Below are 19,549 nucleotides of genomic sequence, written 5' to 3' on the forward strand. Positions count from 1 at the left end.
AATTAACTGACTAGTTGAATAGTCAACGCAATTTGCATCAACTATTTGATTAATTGATAGGGCACCTCCGCCTTTGAAGTGATCCCGGGCTCCATGCAGCGCTGCAGCTTTGAAATGCCACCTGCAGCCTAGGAACATGATCAGCTGGCCCTAGGCTGTGCCACATGAAGCCCAGGGTCTGGCCCCAGGCTCTATACAGCACTGCTGATTTGAAGCACCCCTTTCTCCCTCCCCCCCTGGCTGCCTCTTTCTGATAGAGGCAGCAAGGTGGGGGGGAAGCTACCACAGGCGGCCCCCGACTTGCGACATGATCGGTTCCTAGGGAAGCGTCACAAGTCGGGAGCATCGTAACTTGAACCCTCATTACAATAGGCGTCATGCAGCGTTGTAAATGCGGACTGAGGACATAAGTTGAGGGTTTTTGGCCCTTCTGCACTTAAAAAAATGGTTGTAAGTGTGAGGGGTTGCCACTCAGGCCGTCACATCTCGGGGGTTTCCTGTAGTCAACTACTCATTCATATCCCTACTATTGATTAGTGAATGTACTGAATGATATCATATGTTCAGGTTTGTAGTTCATCTGAATAGTTGACATTGCTTTGATCTGGTTTTGCCTACAAATTTGTATTTTGCTGATTTCTGTAATCTTTTCATATTTTATGTCTTCACTAGAGAGACGGCATCTTGTATACGAGAAATTTTCACAAGCTGTCAGGGAGGCCTTTAACAGTCTGGCTGCCAAATATCCTGAGTACCAGAATTGTAGCAGTTCATTGGCTGCTTTTATAATTGAAAAAGGCAAGTTTGTTTTGCTGTTAAGTGTACTTATATATAAAAAAAAATTTTATATGTATGGGATACATATACAAAAAGCTTATTGAGCATAATGTAGCTTAACTATAGTTGCCTAAAAAAATCCCATAGCAAGCAAACATTACTCTTTTTGGCATGCCATAAAATTATTTATACAAAACAGAATGTTGCTGTATTGCCCTTGAAAGGATATTATAAATATGTATTTGTATACATTGAAATGTAAAGCATTCCATTGTGCTAGTCCTTACCAGAGAAGCTGGAAAATGCAAGGCCTTCTCAAGATTGTTGGGGTTAAAACTGTAGCATAATCTTATTTGCTCGGTCTTACTCCTCATTTTAACATTTCAGAGGCCAATCACAGTCAGTTAATGTTTGTTATATGCATTTTGGTGGGAGTTATTAATACATGAAATTAAAGGATGAGTTTTCAGGGTAAGAGGTTTCATAGTTAAAAGCTTTTCTTTCTTTTTCTTTTTTTCTTTCTGTCTTTCTGTCTTATTGCGTGTTGGAGTCTGTGTTTTGGACAGAGACCCTATTGTATTAGGTGCTGTACAAATGCAGAAGAGAGAATCTTTGCCCCAGAAGGTTTATAATTGTAGTAAACTCTAATACAAAATACTTGAAGCACACTCACTATATTTAAGTAGGACAGAACAGAAAATGCATCTCTCTGTATGTGCACGTGCGCGCGCACACACACATACACACACTCCCTCTGTCTCTCTCTCTCTCTCTCTAAATCAAAGGCCATGTTTTGTAGTAGGTGCAGCCTATAGTGACTTTCTAGGATATTACCAAGTAGAATACCATTTGTGATGGGATTCCCAGGATGTAAGCTGGGACTGTGGGACTGCTGTGCCTCTTAAAATTCTAGCTTAGGCGCTCTCTCGCATAGCTTTGCTCATGACAAACAACAAAGCCTTCCAGGTGCTGTTCTCACTTGTCACAACTACATGTAGCACCCCACACCTGGATAGATTTAATGAATACTCCCAGAACCACTCATGAATCACACAGAGAAAAGAACCAGACAAATTTTCCCAGCCATATACAGGCAGTCCCTGAGTTACGAACGGGGCAGTTCCTCTCCCTGGTCTCCAGCAGACCAGGGAGAGGAAGCAAAGCGGCGGAACACGTGGGCAGCGGACAGGGGTGTCCGCTGCCCACGCGCTCCGCGGCTTGGCTCTGCTTTGCCCTGCTTTGCCCCCCGTCCCCCTGGTCTGCAGACCGGGGGGGGGGGGAAGCAGAGCCAAGCCGCGGAGCGCGCGGTCAGCTGACATCCCAGACGCGTCTGGGCTGGCAGCTGGCAGCGCGCTCCGCGGCTTGGCTCTGCTTTGCCCCTCCCCCTCCCCCTGGTCTGCAGACCGGGGGGGGGGGGGGCAGGGGGCAAAGCAGGGCCAAGCCGCGGAGCGCGCGGTCAGCTATCAGCTGGCCGCGTCCTCCACGGCTTGGCTCTGGTTTTCCCCGCCTCCCCCCGTCCTCCTGGTCTGCAGACCAGGGAGACGGGGGGGCAAAGCAGAGCAAAGCCACGGAGCCCGAGGGCAGCAGGACAGCCACGGCGCGTCTGGGCTGTCCCGCTGCCCCCGTGCTCCGTGGCTTTGCTCCAGACACCTGTGGTACAGCAGCTGGGGCGCTGCCAGTTGGTCCCGTAGCGCCGCTCTGGGCACTACTGGACCAACCGGGCAGCACCCCAGCTGTTCTGCCCCAGGCGTCCTGATTCAGCCACTGCTGGTCAGATTCAGCAGCGGCTGAATCAGGGCGCCTGGGGCAGAGCAGCTTGGGTGCTGCTGGGCTGGTCCAGTAGCGCCGAGGAGCCGCGCTACTGGAGCAACCCAGCAGCACCCCAGCTGTTCTGCCCCAGGCGTCCCCAAGTCAGCCGCTGCTGAAACTGACCAGCGGCTGACTACAGGAAGCCCGAGGCAGAGTTGCTCTGCCCCGGGCTTCCTGGAATCAGCCGCTGATCAGTTTCAGCAGCAGCTGACTTGGGGACGCCTGGGATTCTTAAGTTGAATCTGTATGTAAGCCAGAACTTGCATACAGATTCAACTTAAGAACAAACCTACAGTCCCTATCTTGTACGTAACCCGGGGACTGCCTGTACTTCAGGAATATACCATCTTGGATTGCTTAGGACACTTTCTTGAAGAATACAAGTTTTAGTTAGCTCATCACTTCATCAATGGAAAGTGGCTATACACCAGCCTTTATAAACCTGAACAGATTTACCAAACACGCCTGACCAATTCACTCGAAAAGATAAATAATAAAACAAGTTTATTCAATACAACAAAAGATAGATTTTTTTTAAGTGTTATGTAAGGCTAAGATTTAGTCATAGGTGTCTTTTTAGTAAGTCATGGACAGGAAACAACAAATCACGGCCAATGACCTATTCATGGTTTATATCACAAATACAAAAAAATTTAAAATGATTGAATTGTGGTGGCGGACATGTCACCACCTGTGGCACCATGTGAAAGGGGGAGCAAAACTGCAGCTGATTAGGCCAATGATGGGGCCACCCCAGTGACTAGTCATAGGGCCAGCTGCTTGTGCAGCCCTGTGGTCACCATTGCTAGCTCCCTTATATCTGTGACTTCTGTGACCTCTGTGTCAAACACAGAGCCTTAATTATAAATGATAGGCAAAAAGTTAGTGGTAGCCAAATGAAAATATAAGCATACAGTCTAACCCTTGACCTTTATCACAGAAGGCACTATATAGATCAAGTAGTGTGTTCACCACACTGGATCTTAAAATCCTTCATGTACGAGTTTGTCTCTTAAAGCTTTGGCCTGTCTCTTCAGTTGTAGTCTTCAGCCTTGTTAGCATTTCTGTTGCTTGTAACATCGGTGGGGAGAGAAGAAAAGGCAAATGCATGAGGCCCCTGGGTTCCGGTTTATGCCCTTAGTCCATGTTCTTGGAGAACATAAGTCCAGGCACATCTGGTGGGCATTGCTGAGTCACTAGACAAGGTTGGACAATTCCCCTGGCGTGGTGATCTGCACGTGAGTCATTGCACTGCATCTCTCTTTCTGGACAATGGCTGTTGATGGTCATTTGATGCCCACCCAGGTATTGGTCATCCCCCTGGTTATTGTCTTTGGGAAGCTAATATCTGGGTGCTTTCAAACCCGTAACATATTTTAGTGGCAGTAAAAAGAACACAATTCTCATAACTTCAGAAACATCAATGATACACATATGGAAATGGAACAGTAAGTTTCAGTAGATCATAATCTTTCCCATGATACCTCACATAGAATGTTTTATATGAAACATCACAGTTATATTCAAATGATGAATGCTGGCATTACAGGGCACTTCCCAATGTATAAGATCCCTCAGCGCTATTGTTAGCTAGCCAAGAGGTTCTGAAAATCTAGTACATTGTAGCTAGATTTATGTGCAAAGAATAGACTGATTTTTCTATGTATTTTAAAAATGAGAAGTTACTTTTGACAATAATTAGTATGTGAGGTTACACATTTGGGTTGCTTTTCAGTCTTGGGTCTTCCTTTCAGGCTTGGGGAGGTCACCTCATTCTGCTAACCTACTGACATAATTTGCAATGCATGGAAGAGGATGACTAGAATTTTCATGTGCCTTACCTTCCTGCTACAGTGTTGGACTCTAGGGCATACTTCTAACTCTGGTGTTACCATCTCTTAACAGCAAGGTCAGGGAGTTGGTTGAGGATTTAAGAATTTGCTGGCATTCTGTCTGTTATGGGGAAGAGCAGTGTTGACATCATCTAGGATAGAGAGCAGCGGTTGCAATAATCTGGAAAAGGAGAAAAGAAGAAAAAACCTTTTTGGGGAGACGAGAGTAGGAAATAAAGGGAGAGATATATTGCAAAGGTGGCAGTTTAGACAACGGGGAGCATGGTGGAAAAGGGAAAGATGAGCTTTGTTCTTGTCCTACTGATTTTAATGTGATGAGACATCTTGGAAGAACCATGACCTTAATGACGATATATGTGGTAGTGAGGAAGCCAAAGTGCTGAAATAGGCTTGAATTGTCACCGCATTATCAACAAATCCTGGATGAAGCTTTGAGGGGCAGCAACAGAGGAAAAGGGAGATAATACACACTGCAAATGTGATCAAGAAGATTGGAAGAGAAGAGATCTTTTTGAAAACCCTTGGAGGTCTGGCTCAATGAGATAATGATCAGGTCTGTCTGTACTGAACAAAGCGGACAAATTAATCTCTCTACACAAAGTAGAATATCATCCTTCCCTCTTTTCCTGCATCCTAGGTAAATTAACGCCCTAAGCCATGTGTATCATTGTTACACTGAGTGGTAGGTTTTTACTGTGCTGAAAGATAGGGGCAATGGTGGGTGCAAGCTGTTAACTACAGGTTAAATACTTTTTCGTTTTAGCTGGACAGCATGAAGTGGTAGCTTTAGGCACAGGAGAATTCAATTATAGTCAGTGCATTCATCATGACGGGAGACTGTTGCATGACACTCATGCTGTTGTTACTGCAAGACGCTCTCTGCTAAGGTAAGCAAATGAGTATATAAACTGAAAGAACTTCAGACAATCATTTTGAGTAAGCTAAATATTGATGGTAATACATTTTGTGAATATTAATTTTATATACAATAGACCCACACAATTTGCAAAATTGCTATTTGTGATTACTAGTATTTGTAGTGAGTTCCCCGGGAGTGCCAGGAGCCATGAGAAGGATGGGGGTCGGGGGAAGTTCTTCACAGGGAGTTCAGGAGCCATGCCTCCAGTATTTGCAAATGTCATCATTTGCGGTCATGCCAAGAACTTATCCACCATAAATGATGGAAGTTTCCTATAGCTAGGATTACTGTTTTAGGGTATATGGGTGGTGGCATGTGTGTGTGGGGGGGGGGGGGGGGTTTGGGCAGTGCTGTCCAAAAATTGGGACTTCAGGAATATTTTTTCAATATTCACAAAATGCATGTATGTAATGTAATCTTTGTTCCCTAATTTACTTTAACATGGTAGTATTGCAGATAGCACTAGGTAAAAGCACATTAGGAAACCTTTGCTGTTCACTACCAGGGTCTGCATAGGTCATATACGATGCTTAGTGTGCTTTAAAAATCACACTCCTATAGTTTGTATTGCTGCTTTGTGCAGATAAGTCCTTAGATATATTCTTGCTGTTTTTCCAGTGTTTGTCACCAATGTCTTTTTTTGTATTGAACGGTATTTTATTGGTGTCTATTGGATTAAAAAGAACTCAGAAGTCTTATATATAGCACTTGAGATTTCTTTACTAGATTATTATTTAAATACTAGAGATGTTCAGAATAAAATAGATATGCTAATCATCTATATAGTTCAGCATTTCTAGATCTTTAATATTTTGTTTTAGGTATTTTTACAGGCAGCTTTTGTTGTTCTTCAGTAAAAATCCTCTTCTGATAGACAAATCCATATTTTGTATGGAACAAGCATCAAGCCTGCTCAGTCTAAAACACAATATAAATATTTTTCTCTACATGAATCAGTTGCCAAAAGGATCTGCTCAAATCAAGTCACAGCTGTAAGTATTTGAGTCTTCAGATGTACAAGATGCTTATTCGGCAATGTAATAAGATACTTCAGTCTTCCATTTAGGATAAATTAGTCTGCATCATAGTAAGGGTTATAAATTGCATGGTATAGAGAAGCTGAGTTTTTTGGTAGTGTGGTTGAACTCTGTTCAAAAGTAGCTTGAGCCTGTGACTGATGTATTGACAAATGCGTATTTTGGAGTTTTTTCTTTTATATGTATGCACACATTTTGTAGTCTGCTTAGAAAAATTTCAGAGGAGTAGCCGAGTTAGTCTGTAACAGAATTTTTTTTTAAAAAACCCCAGTCATCTGAAGAAGTGGATTGCACCCAGAAAAGCTCATGATACCATCTACATGCTTTGTTAGTCTTTCATGTGCTACTAGACTATTTGTTGTTTTTAAAGCTTTTCCTGGGGAAAAAAAACTTTTCATTGTAAAGCACATTACTCGACCATGGCATTTAAAACGGCTAGAATATTAATGTTGAGTTTTCATATTATCATAAATTCTTGGAGTTTGGAAGAGTCCTTTCAAGCCAAAATGAGAATAGACAGTAAGGGGATAGGATCATGAAAGGCCATGGATTGAAATCAGGAACATTCAGCTCTAACCCTTGGAAAGAGGTACAGCAGAGCTTCTTCCCACTCCCTCCTTGGACAACTTTACTCTCAAACTTGCTGTCTTATTTCCTAGCCAGGGTTATTACTTGTAAAACTTTGGAGGTTGCCTCCTTGACATATTTGAAATTCTGAAGGCTGAATACTGTACGAAGATATTGTGAGCAGTGAACAAGACACTTTATGCTTTCTCTATTGTATGCAGAATCAGAAGTCTTTTGATGTTGATTATTTTGAATTCTAAAATTCTCAAGTGCAAAATACTTCTTAACTAAGGATGTTAGCTGTTTACATGATTAACAGATAAGCCCAGGCATATCCATTAATCCTACTGATTAGACACATGCACACCCTTGCTGCTTCTCTATCAGAGTCATCAGTGGGGGAGGACAGACCTCCCCTTCTCGTGCACCCCATGCTGTTGCCTGTGAGATACAGAAATGCTGGGAACAGGGGAGGGGCAAAAGGGAGCCAGTACACATTGAAAACCAGTTTTTAAGGTTGCTCCCTGCACATAAAAACTCCTGAGGAGCCACCTGCCCAAGCGCTGCTGCCTCTATCATCGGCTCCTGCATGCCCCCTGCATGTAAACATGTAATCGCTTAAAAAAAAACCCCAGCAGTTACATGTTTACACATTTAACATCCCTATTCTTAACTGCACTAAGATGTTAGGTATTCTCTGGTATTTGGAAGAAGTGTATGTACTGTTGTCTCCAGACTCTTAAATCCAAGTAGCATTAATCTGAGGATTGATCTATCCAAGGAGCTTTTTTCACGTTGAATTTGGTGCTCAATATGTAAGCTGCACTAAAAGTATGCAGATGGGGCAGTTGTGTCCTCTTTCAGTTTGCATCATTGGGTACGTACAGCAAGGGCTTTGTGCATGGTAAGAATCTGACATATCAGGCAGGTTTCTCAAGGTCCTATGCTGTAGTGCATTCTGAGATTTTTCTTTACTATATCTGTATGGGATGCATAGTGGAAACCAGTGTAATTCTGGAATTTGGGATTTAGGATGGATCAGTTTCCAGATATCCTATAATCTTTCTTCGAGTGCTTGTTCATGCCATTCCAATCAGATGTGCGTGCACACGCATGTGCAGGAGCTGAAAGATTTTTTTGCCCCCATTAACATCAGTAGGGTCAGCTTGGGCACCCCTTGAAGTCTTGCCTTCATGGCCTGTTGCCATGCATGAGGCTCCACTGGCCCACACCCCACAGTAACAAGAGGGACACACAAGACTTCTAGCCCTTGTCTTCTTCCTCCCTAGATGGCGCAGTGGCTGGCTCCTTTGTATTCTCCCCTACTTCCCATGGGTTGTTGAGTGTTGCAGGACCTACTTTGGAGAGTGGCACTGAATCTTAGCCTCCAAGTAGAGGACCTTTTCAAGCAGGAAATGCTCTGCACATACTGGCTCCCACCTGACTCCTACCCCTGTGGGAGACAGTGGGTGAGGGGGCTGATAGAGAGGCAGCAGCCGAGGGGGAGGGCAGTTGGTTCAGCGGAGCCAGTTCACATGGGGACCTGGCTTGAAAGCTGGCTCCCTGTGTGTACTGGCTCCCGCCTGCACCCCCTGTGCTCCCGTGCTGCTGCCTCTCTATCAGCAGTGGAGGTCAGGGGTTCTCTCCTTAGCATGGGCTCCTGTCTGTCCACCCCTTTTCTCTCTCTCACACTCACACTCACACTCACACTCACACTCACACACACACTCACACTCACACACACACACACACACACACACACACACACACCCCTTCTCTCCCCTCTTCCTCCCTTCCCCCCAGTCTGGTACCGCTTTGGGTTGGGAACTCGGAGATTTCACGACACACTGAAAGAAAAAGGAGTTACCTTTCTATATCAACATCTGTGAACTCAGGGCAATCCACCTAGCATGCCAGGTGTTCATACCTCATGTCAGGGACCACTATGTGGTGGTCGTGACAGACAACATGACTGCCCTGTTTTATTTCAACAGACAGGGTGGAGCCCAGTCGTTGCCTCTGTCAGGGACCCCTACAGCTGAGGGGCTATGCATAGTCCACTCAGGCCACCTAGAGGCTTTGTAGCTTCCTACGGTTCAGAACTAGCTGGTAGACTGCCTCAGCAGGTGATTCTTCACCTATCAGTGGTTGATTTGGCCGGACATCATCCACGCAGTCTTCCAGGTGTGGGGTTTTCCCCTAATCAACCTCTTTGCTACTTGCAGCAACAAAAAATGCCCCCTCCCCTGGTATTGCTTCTTCAGAAACCAAAGCCTAGGGTTTTGCTCATTCAGATGCTACACTATATGCCTTCCTAATCCTGTGGAGTGGACACCTGATTTGTGCATGCCTATCTTTTCCACTGGTACCAAGGTGCTTCTCAAATTTGCTGGACTATTGTTGTTTTTCTGGTGGCCCCAGCATGGCTGCTCCAGCTCTAGTATCCCACTCTGCTAGACCAATCAGTCCAAGCATCCATTCATCTGTCCCTCTTCCCAGACCTCATCATGTAGGACCATGATCACCTTCACCATCAGGACCTGCAATCTCTCTGTCTGATGGTCTGAAGGTGTCATGGTTGAACTCGGCAGAGCTTATCTGTTCAGAGCAGGTAAGTCATGTCCTCACCCAGCTGTATGCCTTCTACCAAAGCCATGTACCTGGCGAAATGGAAAAGATGAACGTGTTGGTGTTCCCAGCAGCACATAGATCCTACCCGTGCCTCTCTCCCATGTGCATTGGAGTATGTCATGTCCCTAAAACATAAAGGGTTTGCAACTTCATCCCTTGGGGTACAGCTAGCAGCAATTTTCACTTTTCATAGTGGTGAACTGGGCTGCTCTGTCTTAGTGAGATCCCTACTTGGGTGCTTCACAAAGGGCCTGGACAGACTCTGCCCACCAATCAAGCACCTTGTACTCGCACCAACAAGGGGACACACAGGACCTTATACCTATAACCACAACCTGATCCATTCCTCACGCATGTATCCTCCCTTTTGAGCTGCTGGTGCCATGGCCTTTCTTGTCTCTTCTCACCTCTGCCCAATGTGTGCCAGAGCTTCGGGCCTTAATCTCTAAACCTCCTTATAACTTTTTTCATAAGATAAGATCCAACTTGGACCCGACCCGACCTTCCTACCTAAAGTGGAGATTTTCACACCTGCCAGGTTATATTCCTGATAATCTTCTATCCAAAGCGCATAAGAGTTCACGAGAACAGAAGCTACCCTCGCTGTGTAAGAAAAGTGCTTCCTTTCTACATCGACCACGCCAAGCCCTTTCGGAAGTCAGCATTTTTCCTCCTGGATCATGGCATGCATCTGTACATTTTACGATCTGGCTAAAGTGCCCTGCTAACTATCATAACTAACACTCTGCATGAGCAAGCCTTCTTCAGCTGCATTTCTAGCTGAGGTTCCAATCCCAGAGATCTGCTGGGCGGCAACTTTGTCATCTAACCATACCTTCTCCTCACACTACACCATTGTGCATTAAACCAGGCAGGGTGCCGTGTTTGGTACAGAAGTGCTGCAGTCATCAACTCAGTGACTTAAGCCCCGCTTCCTTGGTAACACTTGTATATCCTGTAATTGGAATTGATATGAGCAAGCACTCGAAGAAAAAATGTTTACTTGCCTTCTCGTAACTCTTGTTCTTCAAGATGTGTTACTCATATCTATTCCATACCCAGCCTCCTTCCCTTCTGTCAGAGTAGCCAGCAAGAAAGAACTGAGGAGCAAATTTGTCGGCAAATTTGTAGAATGTCATATTGACACCACTACAGAGGGCTCCACAGCCAACCTACTGGGTAGTATGATAGAGGCAGCAGGGTGCGGGGGAGAAGCCACTAGTCAAGGGACTAGTTACTTACATCCCTATTCCAAATATGGTCCTTTGGTGTATACATTTTCCACTCATTATCCTTTGGTTCATGCTGTAAGATCAGATATTCCATACTCAATACAGTTCTTTTTTTCTGTGAAGGACTCTGTTCTGAAACTCCCACATTCTTAAGAGGTTACTTTTTGGGAATCACCTGAAGTGAAGCACCACAAGGAAACTTGAAGAAAAAGAGGATAGTCATCCTTTGAGGTGACTGGATTTTTTAGAGATGTGTGTTCTTGTGGTTGCTCCACTACTGAGCTCTGCTTCCCCCTGCTTTGGTGTTTCCTCTGTTGGATTTTTGGTAGAGAAGGACTTGAAGGCAGCAGCCCTATGTAGTCTCAGTAGTGTTATGAGGATATGTAGGGTTCATGCGCAGATGAAATGTCACCGCCTCCAAGAATTCAAATAACTAGACATGATGACTAACCTCTCCTTCCTTGTAAGCAGTGGCTTATGAACTTCCAGTTGAAGTCTGTGCCATTTGGTGCTCATGTACAGTGTTTTGAGGTATCTTAATCTTGACATTCAAAATTGCTTAATTAAAAGCATATGGCTTTTGTCCCAAATGCTGTCAGCATGTGGGTGCCTTGAATAATATATGTAAGTACAGGAAGTTTTGTTTGCTACCATAGCAAATAGCCGAACAAAACCAGTGAGAGTGGCTTTTTATTTTAGACATTTGATGTTGGGGGCAAGATTCTGCCACCGTTTTTTGAATTATGTACATACAGCCGGTCCCCGAGTTACGAGTGAGATATGGACCAAACACTTGACTGTAACACGAAGTGTTCATAACTTGGATCCTATTGAATTATATGGCAACCGCGCTGTTCGTAAGCGCGGACCACGTTCGTAACTCGGGAACCTCATTTACGACCTATTTGTCGTAAGTACGGATGGTCATAAGTGGAGGTGGTCGAAAGTCGGAGACTGGCTGTAATCCTATTTTGGCATAAACCCTTTGCATGTAGTCTATAGCATTAATCTATAAGCTTTTGCTTATCAGTTAATCGATTATACTATTACATCCCTAACCTGCTGTTAGTGCCCGTCACACTATGGATTGGCTGGGATAGAATGCAGAATCTTTAACCCAAAGTCACAGGTTTTAGTATGTAGTTGTGAGAAGAAATTAAGTTAAATGGCAGTTAAGCAGTGCTGCTTGCAGTAGGAATGTTAAATATCAGTTAATTGAATAGCCAAGGAGCCTCATGATATTTTATCAGTTAGTTGACTATTCTGTAGTCCCCGGGGGCAGGGCCGGCAGCCATTGTATCAGAAGCAGCAGCGTAAGCTTAAAAAACAGCTCCCCTCGTGGACTGGCTGCCTGTCGCCCTGTGCTGCTGCTTCGGACACAGGCAGCAGCGTGGGGTGGAAGCAGTTCCTGTCTAGGAACTCCCAGGCCCGACGCAAGCCAGAACTGAACTGGGCTGCCTGCCCACTCAACTCTTAATACACTTGAAATACAAAGCTGAAACGGGTGTAGGTCACGGACCCAGCATGAGCCAGGACTGAACTGGGCTGACTGCCTGCTCGGCTCCTAATACACTTTAAATGCAGAGCTGCAGCAGTGGTAGTCCCGGACCTGTCACAAGCCAGGACTAAGCCAGGCTGCTGGCCAGCCTGCTAAAAAATTTACAGGCAAGGAGAGCGAAACGTGTGTAGTCTTTAGCATTAACCTATAAGCTTTTGCTTATTGAATTGGTTAATCGACTATACCATTACATCCCTAGTCTGCTGTTAGTGCCCTTGTATGCCTGTCATACTATGGATTGGCTGGGATAGAATGCAGAATCTTTAACCCAGAGTCACAGGCTTCTGTTACCTGAGGACCTCTAAAAGCTAAAAACGTTACTAAATTCTTTCCTATTTAGAAAATCCATTAAGAGGGAGCATAGGATATATGGCCAATGCTGTTTTCTTCAAATACATTAGAGTATGAAGATTTTTTGGCTGTTGTCTCAAATGAGAATGGCAAACTTTCACATAGCAAGCATAGCTCCAGATAAATTGCAATTGGATGCAAAATGCAGTAGTAGTAGCCTTGCAGTAGAATTTTTCATGACTAGTGAATGATTAGAATTTTGAGACTCAGTAGGCTAAATTATGTTTCATCTGGTTAGTTTGAATAGGCAGGAAAGTAGTTATTTACAAGAAACAAACATAAAACAGTTATGATTTGAACACTCTCTAGTGGGGTTTTAGTTTTCTTATGGAAGAATGATTTTACATTGTGTATATAAAATATATGAAAACATTTTGTTGGACTTCATTATCTTTTTTGTAATATTTATTTTAGACGTCTCAATCCAAATTCTGTGTCTGCATTTGAAGCTAATGAAGAGCTCAGTCTCCATGTTGCTGTGGAAGGCAAGGTTTACCTAACTGTTTATTGTCCCACTGAAGCTGCTAGCAGAGTAAGCAGCATGTCAGCCAGTGACAAATTAACAAGATGGGAAGTGCTAGGTGTCCAGGGAGCATTACTAAGTCACTTCATTCAGCCAGTTTACATCAGTAGTATACTTGTTGGTAAGCCTTTCTTTACTTATGTAAAATAATAATCGCTTAAGTCCTAACTTTCAGCTGTGATATTTCATTCTGGTTGCAAGAGTTTTCTATACTTTTTATTGAAAAAGAAACTAAATGTAAATATTTTTATACTTTAAAATTGAAGCTTAATGTCTTGGAGATTGTTTTTTGTCATAATACCCTGCCTGTTACCACACATTAATTCTAAATTTCCTGGGGTTTGTTGGTTTTCCATGCAAACCTCAGTGTTTAAAAGTAAAATGTTACAAAGGCTGTGGTGGCATTTAAATTCAGACAACTTAAATAATTTGTATCTATGAAAATTTCCAATTATACGTGCCCATAATTAGTACAAAGTAGAGCTGGTTAAAAAGTGTGAACATTTTCTGTTGAATTGATAGGGGTGTTATGAAAAATGTCATCCACCTTAAAATCTAGACTAAAGCTAGTTGAAGAAAAACCTTTTGTAAGTCCTTTTACTTACTTACTTTTAAAAATTAAAGGTAGCTTTAAATTAACCATATCACTAAAAGTTGTGTAGTGTATATAAAGCCACTGCTTACGGTGATCTGTCTGCACATGGGTTTTTTTTAAAGGGGATGGAAACTGCAGTGATACAAGAGGACTAGAAATAGCTATAAAACAACGTGTTGATGATGCACTCATATCAAAGCTTCCCATGTTTTACCTGGTCAACAGACCTCATATTAGTTTAGTGACTGCTACGCATCCGGTTCAGATGGACTTGGAGCACAGATCTCTTAGTGTGAATTGGTCACAAGGGGACACTTCGTTGGAAATTGTGGACGGTTTAAATGGGAAAATCACTCAAAGGTTAGAATTTTTATACTATATTAAAATTAGTGGTGAGTCAGACTACTCTGTGTGTGTTTGTGCCTGTCTAAGTATTAACTCTCCCCCCCCCCCCCCCCCCCCACACACACACACACTCCAAACTCCTTGGCCCAAGACCAGAGCCTGCATCCCAGCACCCTGCGCCAGCCTGGTGAAAGTGAGTGAGAAAGGGAGAGGGAGTGAGCAGTGTGAGGCCTCGGAGAAGGGGTGAAGCAGGGGCAGGGCCTCAAAGAAGGGGCAGGAAGGAAACAGGGAAAGGTATTTGGGTTTGAGGTGGATCTTACATTGCACTTACACTGAAAAAGTGATCTCATGGTTAAAAAGGTTGGAGACCACTGCACAATGCTGAATTAAGACTAGATTAGAAGATCATAGTGATCCCTTCTTGCTTCAGAATCTATTAATCTAGGCTAACTGCACCCTTCCTACAATTAGACATAGTTAAAGAAGCAACATTTTGTCAGTGAAGTACCACAATGTGAAATTAACTAGTCCTTTATTGAAAGTAAAACTTTTTTTCTCCCTTTATCTCCCATCATCAGTACAACCTTGAAAAAAATTAGTACACTGAATAGTTCGTAACTAACACTAGCAATATCTCTGATGTAATAAATTACAAGATTGAAAGATTTGACCAACTTTCCAGTAGTTGTAATTATAGAGTTGTAAATATGCTACTTAATTCCATTATCTTTGTTCATTTCTGCTTTAAATGAAGATCGAACACATGTAGTTTGAAGCAAATGAAGTTTCAAATGTGGTAGTTGAAGCAAATAGAATCTGAATTGAATAACTTATTTCTTAATTTGCCTCATTGCTTTTTTCCCCCCTTGACTCTAGCTCGCCATTCAAAAGTGGCACTTCAATGGCAAGCCGTCTTTGCAAGGCTGCAATGTTAAGTCGTTACAAACTGCTCGCTAAGGAAGCAAAACGAGATGATTTGCTTGAAGCTAATACATATCATGAAGCAAAGGTAAGGCTAGTTAAAGCGGGGAAAAAAAGTAAATTCCATTTTAATGGTTTCTTTCAAGGTGCAGAACAGAGAGGTTCCGTTCTCCCTTCCTCCCTCCCCCTTCCCCCAACTTCCCTTGGTCTAGCAAACTCCCTTGTCCAGGATCGGTCAGGTCCTAAAAGTGCTGGACCAGAGAAGTTCAACCTGTACCTTATGTTACTGTACTGCTTGTCTTGTTCCCTGCTTCCTTAGAATCTCCTTCAGGCTTTCTTGCCTAGAGAATCTGTCTTATGTTTCTGGTTGGGACCAGAAGATTATCTGCTCACGTCCTGCTGCACCTTTTAATTGAGCTTGCTATGCTTTGAGTGGCTGCTGCACTGCAACCATTCTATACAGGCTTGAGGACCCACCTTCATTGCTTCTTTTCAGCTGTGGCACGTGGTAAGGACAATGAGGCCATAAAGGTGGTCCACCCCAAACAGAAAAGTTCGTCTGGTCTTATAAAAATTACCTTGATAGTGGCTAGATCTTGAATTATTGTTTGAGTTAAAAAGTCCATACAAAACTGTTCCTTAAGTTTACAATTTGAGAAATATCTTTCATTGGGTTAAAACTTTCATTTTGAGCTCCATCCACAAATGCCTGCCATCCATTTTCTCACAGTGGCTAGCTTGATAATTGACACTGTAAAGTTCTGCAAGCTTTTGTTTCTCTCATAGTGCTAGAGAATTGCTTGTTTTGCCTGTGTGCATGAACTGTTCTCCCAGGGGTTACTCTGGTGGGAAAGGGGTATCTACAGAAGTCAAGTAGAAGATAATTCATCATCGGAGTTTGGGATTGTAGTAGTTTGAGTCAGCAGGAGGCCATGCTAACTCACCATAACTGCAACAAACATGATGAGACCAAACCACAGGCTGATTTTTACCAATTTTTTTCTCCTTTCTAGTACATTTAAAAAAAAAACACCCTTATTTCTTATAATCTGTCAATCCAGTCTTCTACATTTCTTGTTTTTGCATTCAATGAGCAATGGCGTCTTGAGCATCTTTTAAAGTCTTGAAAGTAGTGTTTTGCTAAAGAAATCTTAGCAGCACAATATATTGAGAAGGGCAAATCTTGTGGCCATCTGTAACAGTTCTTCAACTTTTTTCCTTTTTAGGTTAAGTCAGCATCATACCAGGAAGCTAAACATTTGCTGAAAAGCTACTTAGAGCAGCATGGCTATGGATTGTGGATTGTGAAGTCTCCACTTATTGAACAGTTCAGCATGTAACTACTAAACTGATATATTTGGGTTTTTTTATTTATTTAAATAAAAAAGCTAATTTCATGAGTAAAATATTTGGATATTGGTAGTCTTAATCTTTCCAATCAGTGTCATTTACAGTGATAAGAAGTGAATGGCTTAAATACTTTTTTGTCAATTTAAACAAAAATATTAGACTACCTCTGGTGTCTTGGGTACGATTTACTTGTTACAGTTGTATGTTTTAGACTCACAAAGCTGCTATTAAAGGGTTTTATCTGTATTGTTTTGTGTTTGTTCTCCGAAGCCCCTGAGATTTTTCCTGGCATCTTTGCAGTGCAACAGATTATACTCTTTCTGCTTCTCTCAGCTGTTTTTTTCAAGTGAAATTTCCGAGAAATGTGGCTATCTTCAGAGGATGCTATTAATGTTCTTTCATGGTTTAGTTGTAAGAGTGAAACACATTTTGATCTCAGAAATCAATATTACGAACTTAATGAGAAGTGACAGTTTTTAATACTGACTACGCATGTTGGGGTTAATTTAAATCAGTCTGTATTAGAATGCCTTAAGTTAGGGTTAGGGTTAGGGTACACTTTATTATATAAGTCAGTGCAGGAACACTTTATTATACAAGTCAGTGCAGGAAGATAATGAAAGCTTCCTTTATGCTTTGTGGTAAAACTTCAGTAGTGTTAAAACAAACTTTTACTTTTCAGAAATTATACTTTTGGTGTTTATCAATGTTAAGCATTTTAGCTTCCTAACTTTTTGGTGAATTCCGTAATAATGGAAAAATACATAATTGATAGTGTTGGACAATGAAGTCTTTAACCATAATAAGTGTTGCATAAGTAACGGTGAAAGTTTCCCTGTATTACATTTGACAATGAGCTTTGCTCCTGACGTGGAAAATAGACCTGGGATTTTCCTCTTAGTCCTCTGAAGCCAGCAGTGAGCCTTACTAACTTTGTTGCATCCTGTGAGGACTGGGATTACAACCATCCTCAGTCTTTTTCCTTATCCGAAGTGTGTTAAAATTTCTGAATTAGCTTCCTTTAAAGTCAGTGTTCAGTTTTTTGGTGAAGTACCTGTTTTTAGGGAATGATATAATTTAATGGGTTTAAGGATTGTTTCCTGTACTACTAGAATTCTATTAACAAATTACTCAATCAGACGAGATCCCTACAGTTTTAACTTATCTAGATTAATGTCAGAGAAGCTCTACTAAATAGCCCTATATTTGCTGTAAGCAGTACTGCAACTGAAGCTGTTTTATAAAAATGTTGTGCCACACTAAGTAGCTGCAAAATTTTGTAATTCACTAAGCAGCTGTTTTTCTCTCTCTTTCTGATTAGTGTCTCCCAGGCCAGATCTGCATCTGTTTTTTTTCCCCTTCTCAAAAAAGAAATGTTGTTTAATGACTATGTGTTAATTTGTCTATTTTCTATATTAAGAAACAGTTGTATTTTTATTGTCTTTCCATCATTGGTCTCTGTAGAAGTTTCTGGATTTCAGATGGTAGTGCGGTATCTTGAAATAGGTTTCTCTACTAGAAGTTAGTGTTGATTCCACGGACTCATTTCTGTAGGCTACAAACAGCCATCAGATGTCAGTGACTTTAAGTCACTATACCAGTGTAGAATACAGGCAACATAGTGACAGAGGGGTGAAAAATGGGTGTCTTCCATTATACATCTATTGAGCAAATTCATTCCATAGATATAAAGCATCAGTAGCAAAACTGTTAAACAAAAATAGGTGCATTTTCTTTAAAATACAGTAGTAATACTTGTTTGTTTTCAAGAATTTTTTTTTAAAGGGTGTTAAAGTTAAGCGTACTTTTTATGTTTTTGTATGGAATGTTGTACTTAAAATAATTACGTTTAATTTTACTCTTTGACTTTGTATTTCACACCATAAGCTGAAAGCTATACTTATGTTTAGCCTGTTTCATATTGTACTCAGACTGCAGTACTATTAAGTGGGTTTCAGCTTTTTGTTAAAGAGGATGTTCTAAGAAAAAAGCCTGCTTTTCATTTTTGTGTGTTTATACCAGTACCTGCTTATATGTGGTTGAGTAAAATGAACGGTAGGACCTTCAATAAAACCAAGACTTCCATTAGATGTGGGTTTTTTATTTTCTTGATATAGGAAAGATGGTTTCAAATAAGAGGGGGGTTTGGAGACGTGAACTGTCAATGAATTAAAATGTTTTTGCCTTGCTCAGTTATTTAAACTGGTACCAACTCTTGAAAGGTAGAATTAATGACATCACCTTTTTTTCCCTGATTTATTTCTGTTTTTTCTAGTTACACAGCTGCTTTTCTCACATGCAACTAATGGGTAATTCTTTTCAATTTAGAAACTCTCCAGTGGTGGTGATAGGAATTGCAGGACCATGCTATAGCCTTGACCTCAGGTCACCAGAAGTTCTGCATCTTCCTGCAGAATAAGTTGGCAGTTCTGTTTCTCCCGTGGGCATCTGGGAGCCTAGGCAGGAGAATGTTTGCCATCCCAAACTGCCAGCCTGCCTGTGCCCATGCTCCGACCCCAGAATTCCTATTATAGGCATTCTGGGGATGGAGTGTTGATGCCCCCAGCAGCCATGTTTCCCATGCTCTGGGGTAGCTCAGGCTGCTCACTGCCTGCCCTCTCTGCTGTGCCGGGGAGGCTGGAGCCAAGTTGCCACTTCCCTTGCTACTGCTCAAGGGGCCAAACAGGCTTGGGCCAGCTCGGGCTGCGTGGCCTCTTCTCTCCTCACTGCTCGGGAGGCTGGAGCCACATGACTGCCTCCCTTCCTGCTGCTCCAGGGATCAGGGAGGCTCAGGCCATGCAGCCTCTTCTTTTCCTACTAGGGAGGCTGAAGCATGCATGCATGCATGCATGCTCTTATCCTCTCTGGGGGTGGCGGGGGGGGGACAGGGCTGGAGGTGACGCTAGGGGCCTGCCTGTCCCAGTCCCAGCTGTACTGACGGCCCAACTTTCTCTCCATTTTTATAACTTCACTTCGTGAAAATCTATAACAAAGTAGACTCTTCATCTTCAGCTATGTCTTCATTGTCAGTTAAATCACAGAGATGTTTAAACAAAAACAAAAAAACTTGGAAGACACAAG

The 19,549-nt window shown here is 42.5% G+C and overlaps 1 protein-coding gene across 3 annotated transcripts in view; it reads left to right on the plus strand.

The window, feature by feature from the left end:
* ADAD1 (adenosine deaminase domain containing 1) overlaps nucleotides 1-18,556 on the plus strand; it is a 29,167-nt gene extending 10,611 nt beyond the window's left edge. For all 3 annotated transcript variants that reach the window (XM_006125601.3, XM_075929843.1, XM_075929844.1), the window contains exons 6-12: nucleotides 673-798; nucleotides 5,203-5,326; nucleotides 6,180-6,350; nucleotides 13,149-13,378; nucleotides 13,975-14,212; nucleotides 15,074-15,206; nucleotides 16,345-18,556. In XM_006125601.3, coding sequence (XP_006125663.2) covers nucleotides 673-798; nucleotides 5,203-5,326; nucleotides 6,180-6,350; nucleotides 13,149-13,378; nucleotides 13,975-14,212; nucleotides 15,074-15,206; nucleotides 16,345-16,458 — 1,136 coding nt within the window. In that variant the 3' untranslated portion in view covers nucleotides 16,459-18,556. The remainder of the gene's footprint in view (nucleotides 1-672; nucleotides 799-5,202; nucleotides 5,327-6,179; nucleotides 6,351-13,148; nucleotides 13,379-13,974; nucleotides 14,213-15,073; nucleotides 15,207-16,344) is intronic.
* The last annotated feature ends 993 nt before the right edge of the window (nucleotides 18,557-19,549 follow it).

The sequence above is a fragment of the Pelodiscus sinensis genome, chromosome 5, assembly GCF_049634645.1.
Source record: "Pelodiscus sinensis isolate JC-2024 chromosome 5, ASM4963464v1, whole genome shotgun sequence".
Taxonomy (NCBI): domain Eukaryota; kingdom Metazoa; phylum Chordata; order Testudines; family Trionychidae; genus Pelodiscus; species Pelodiscus sinensis.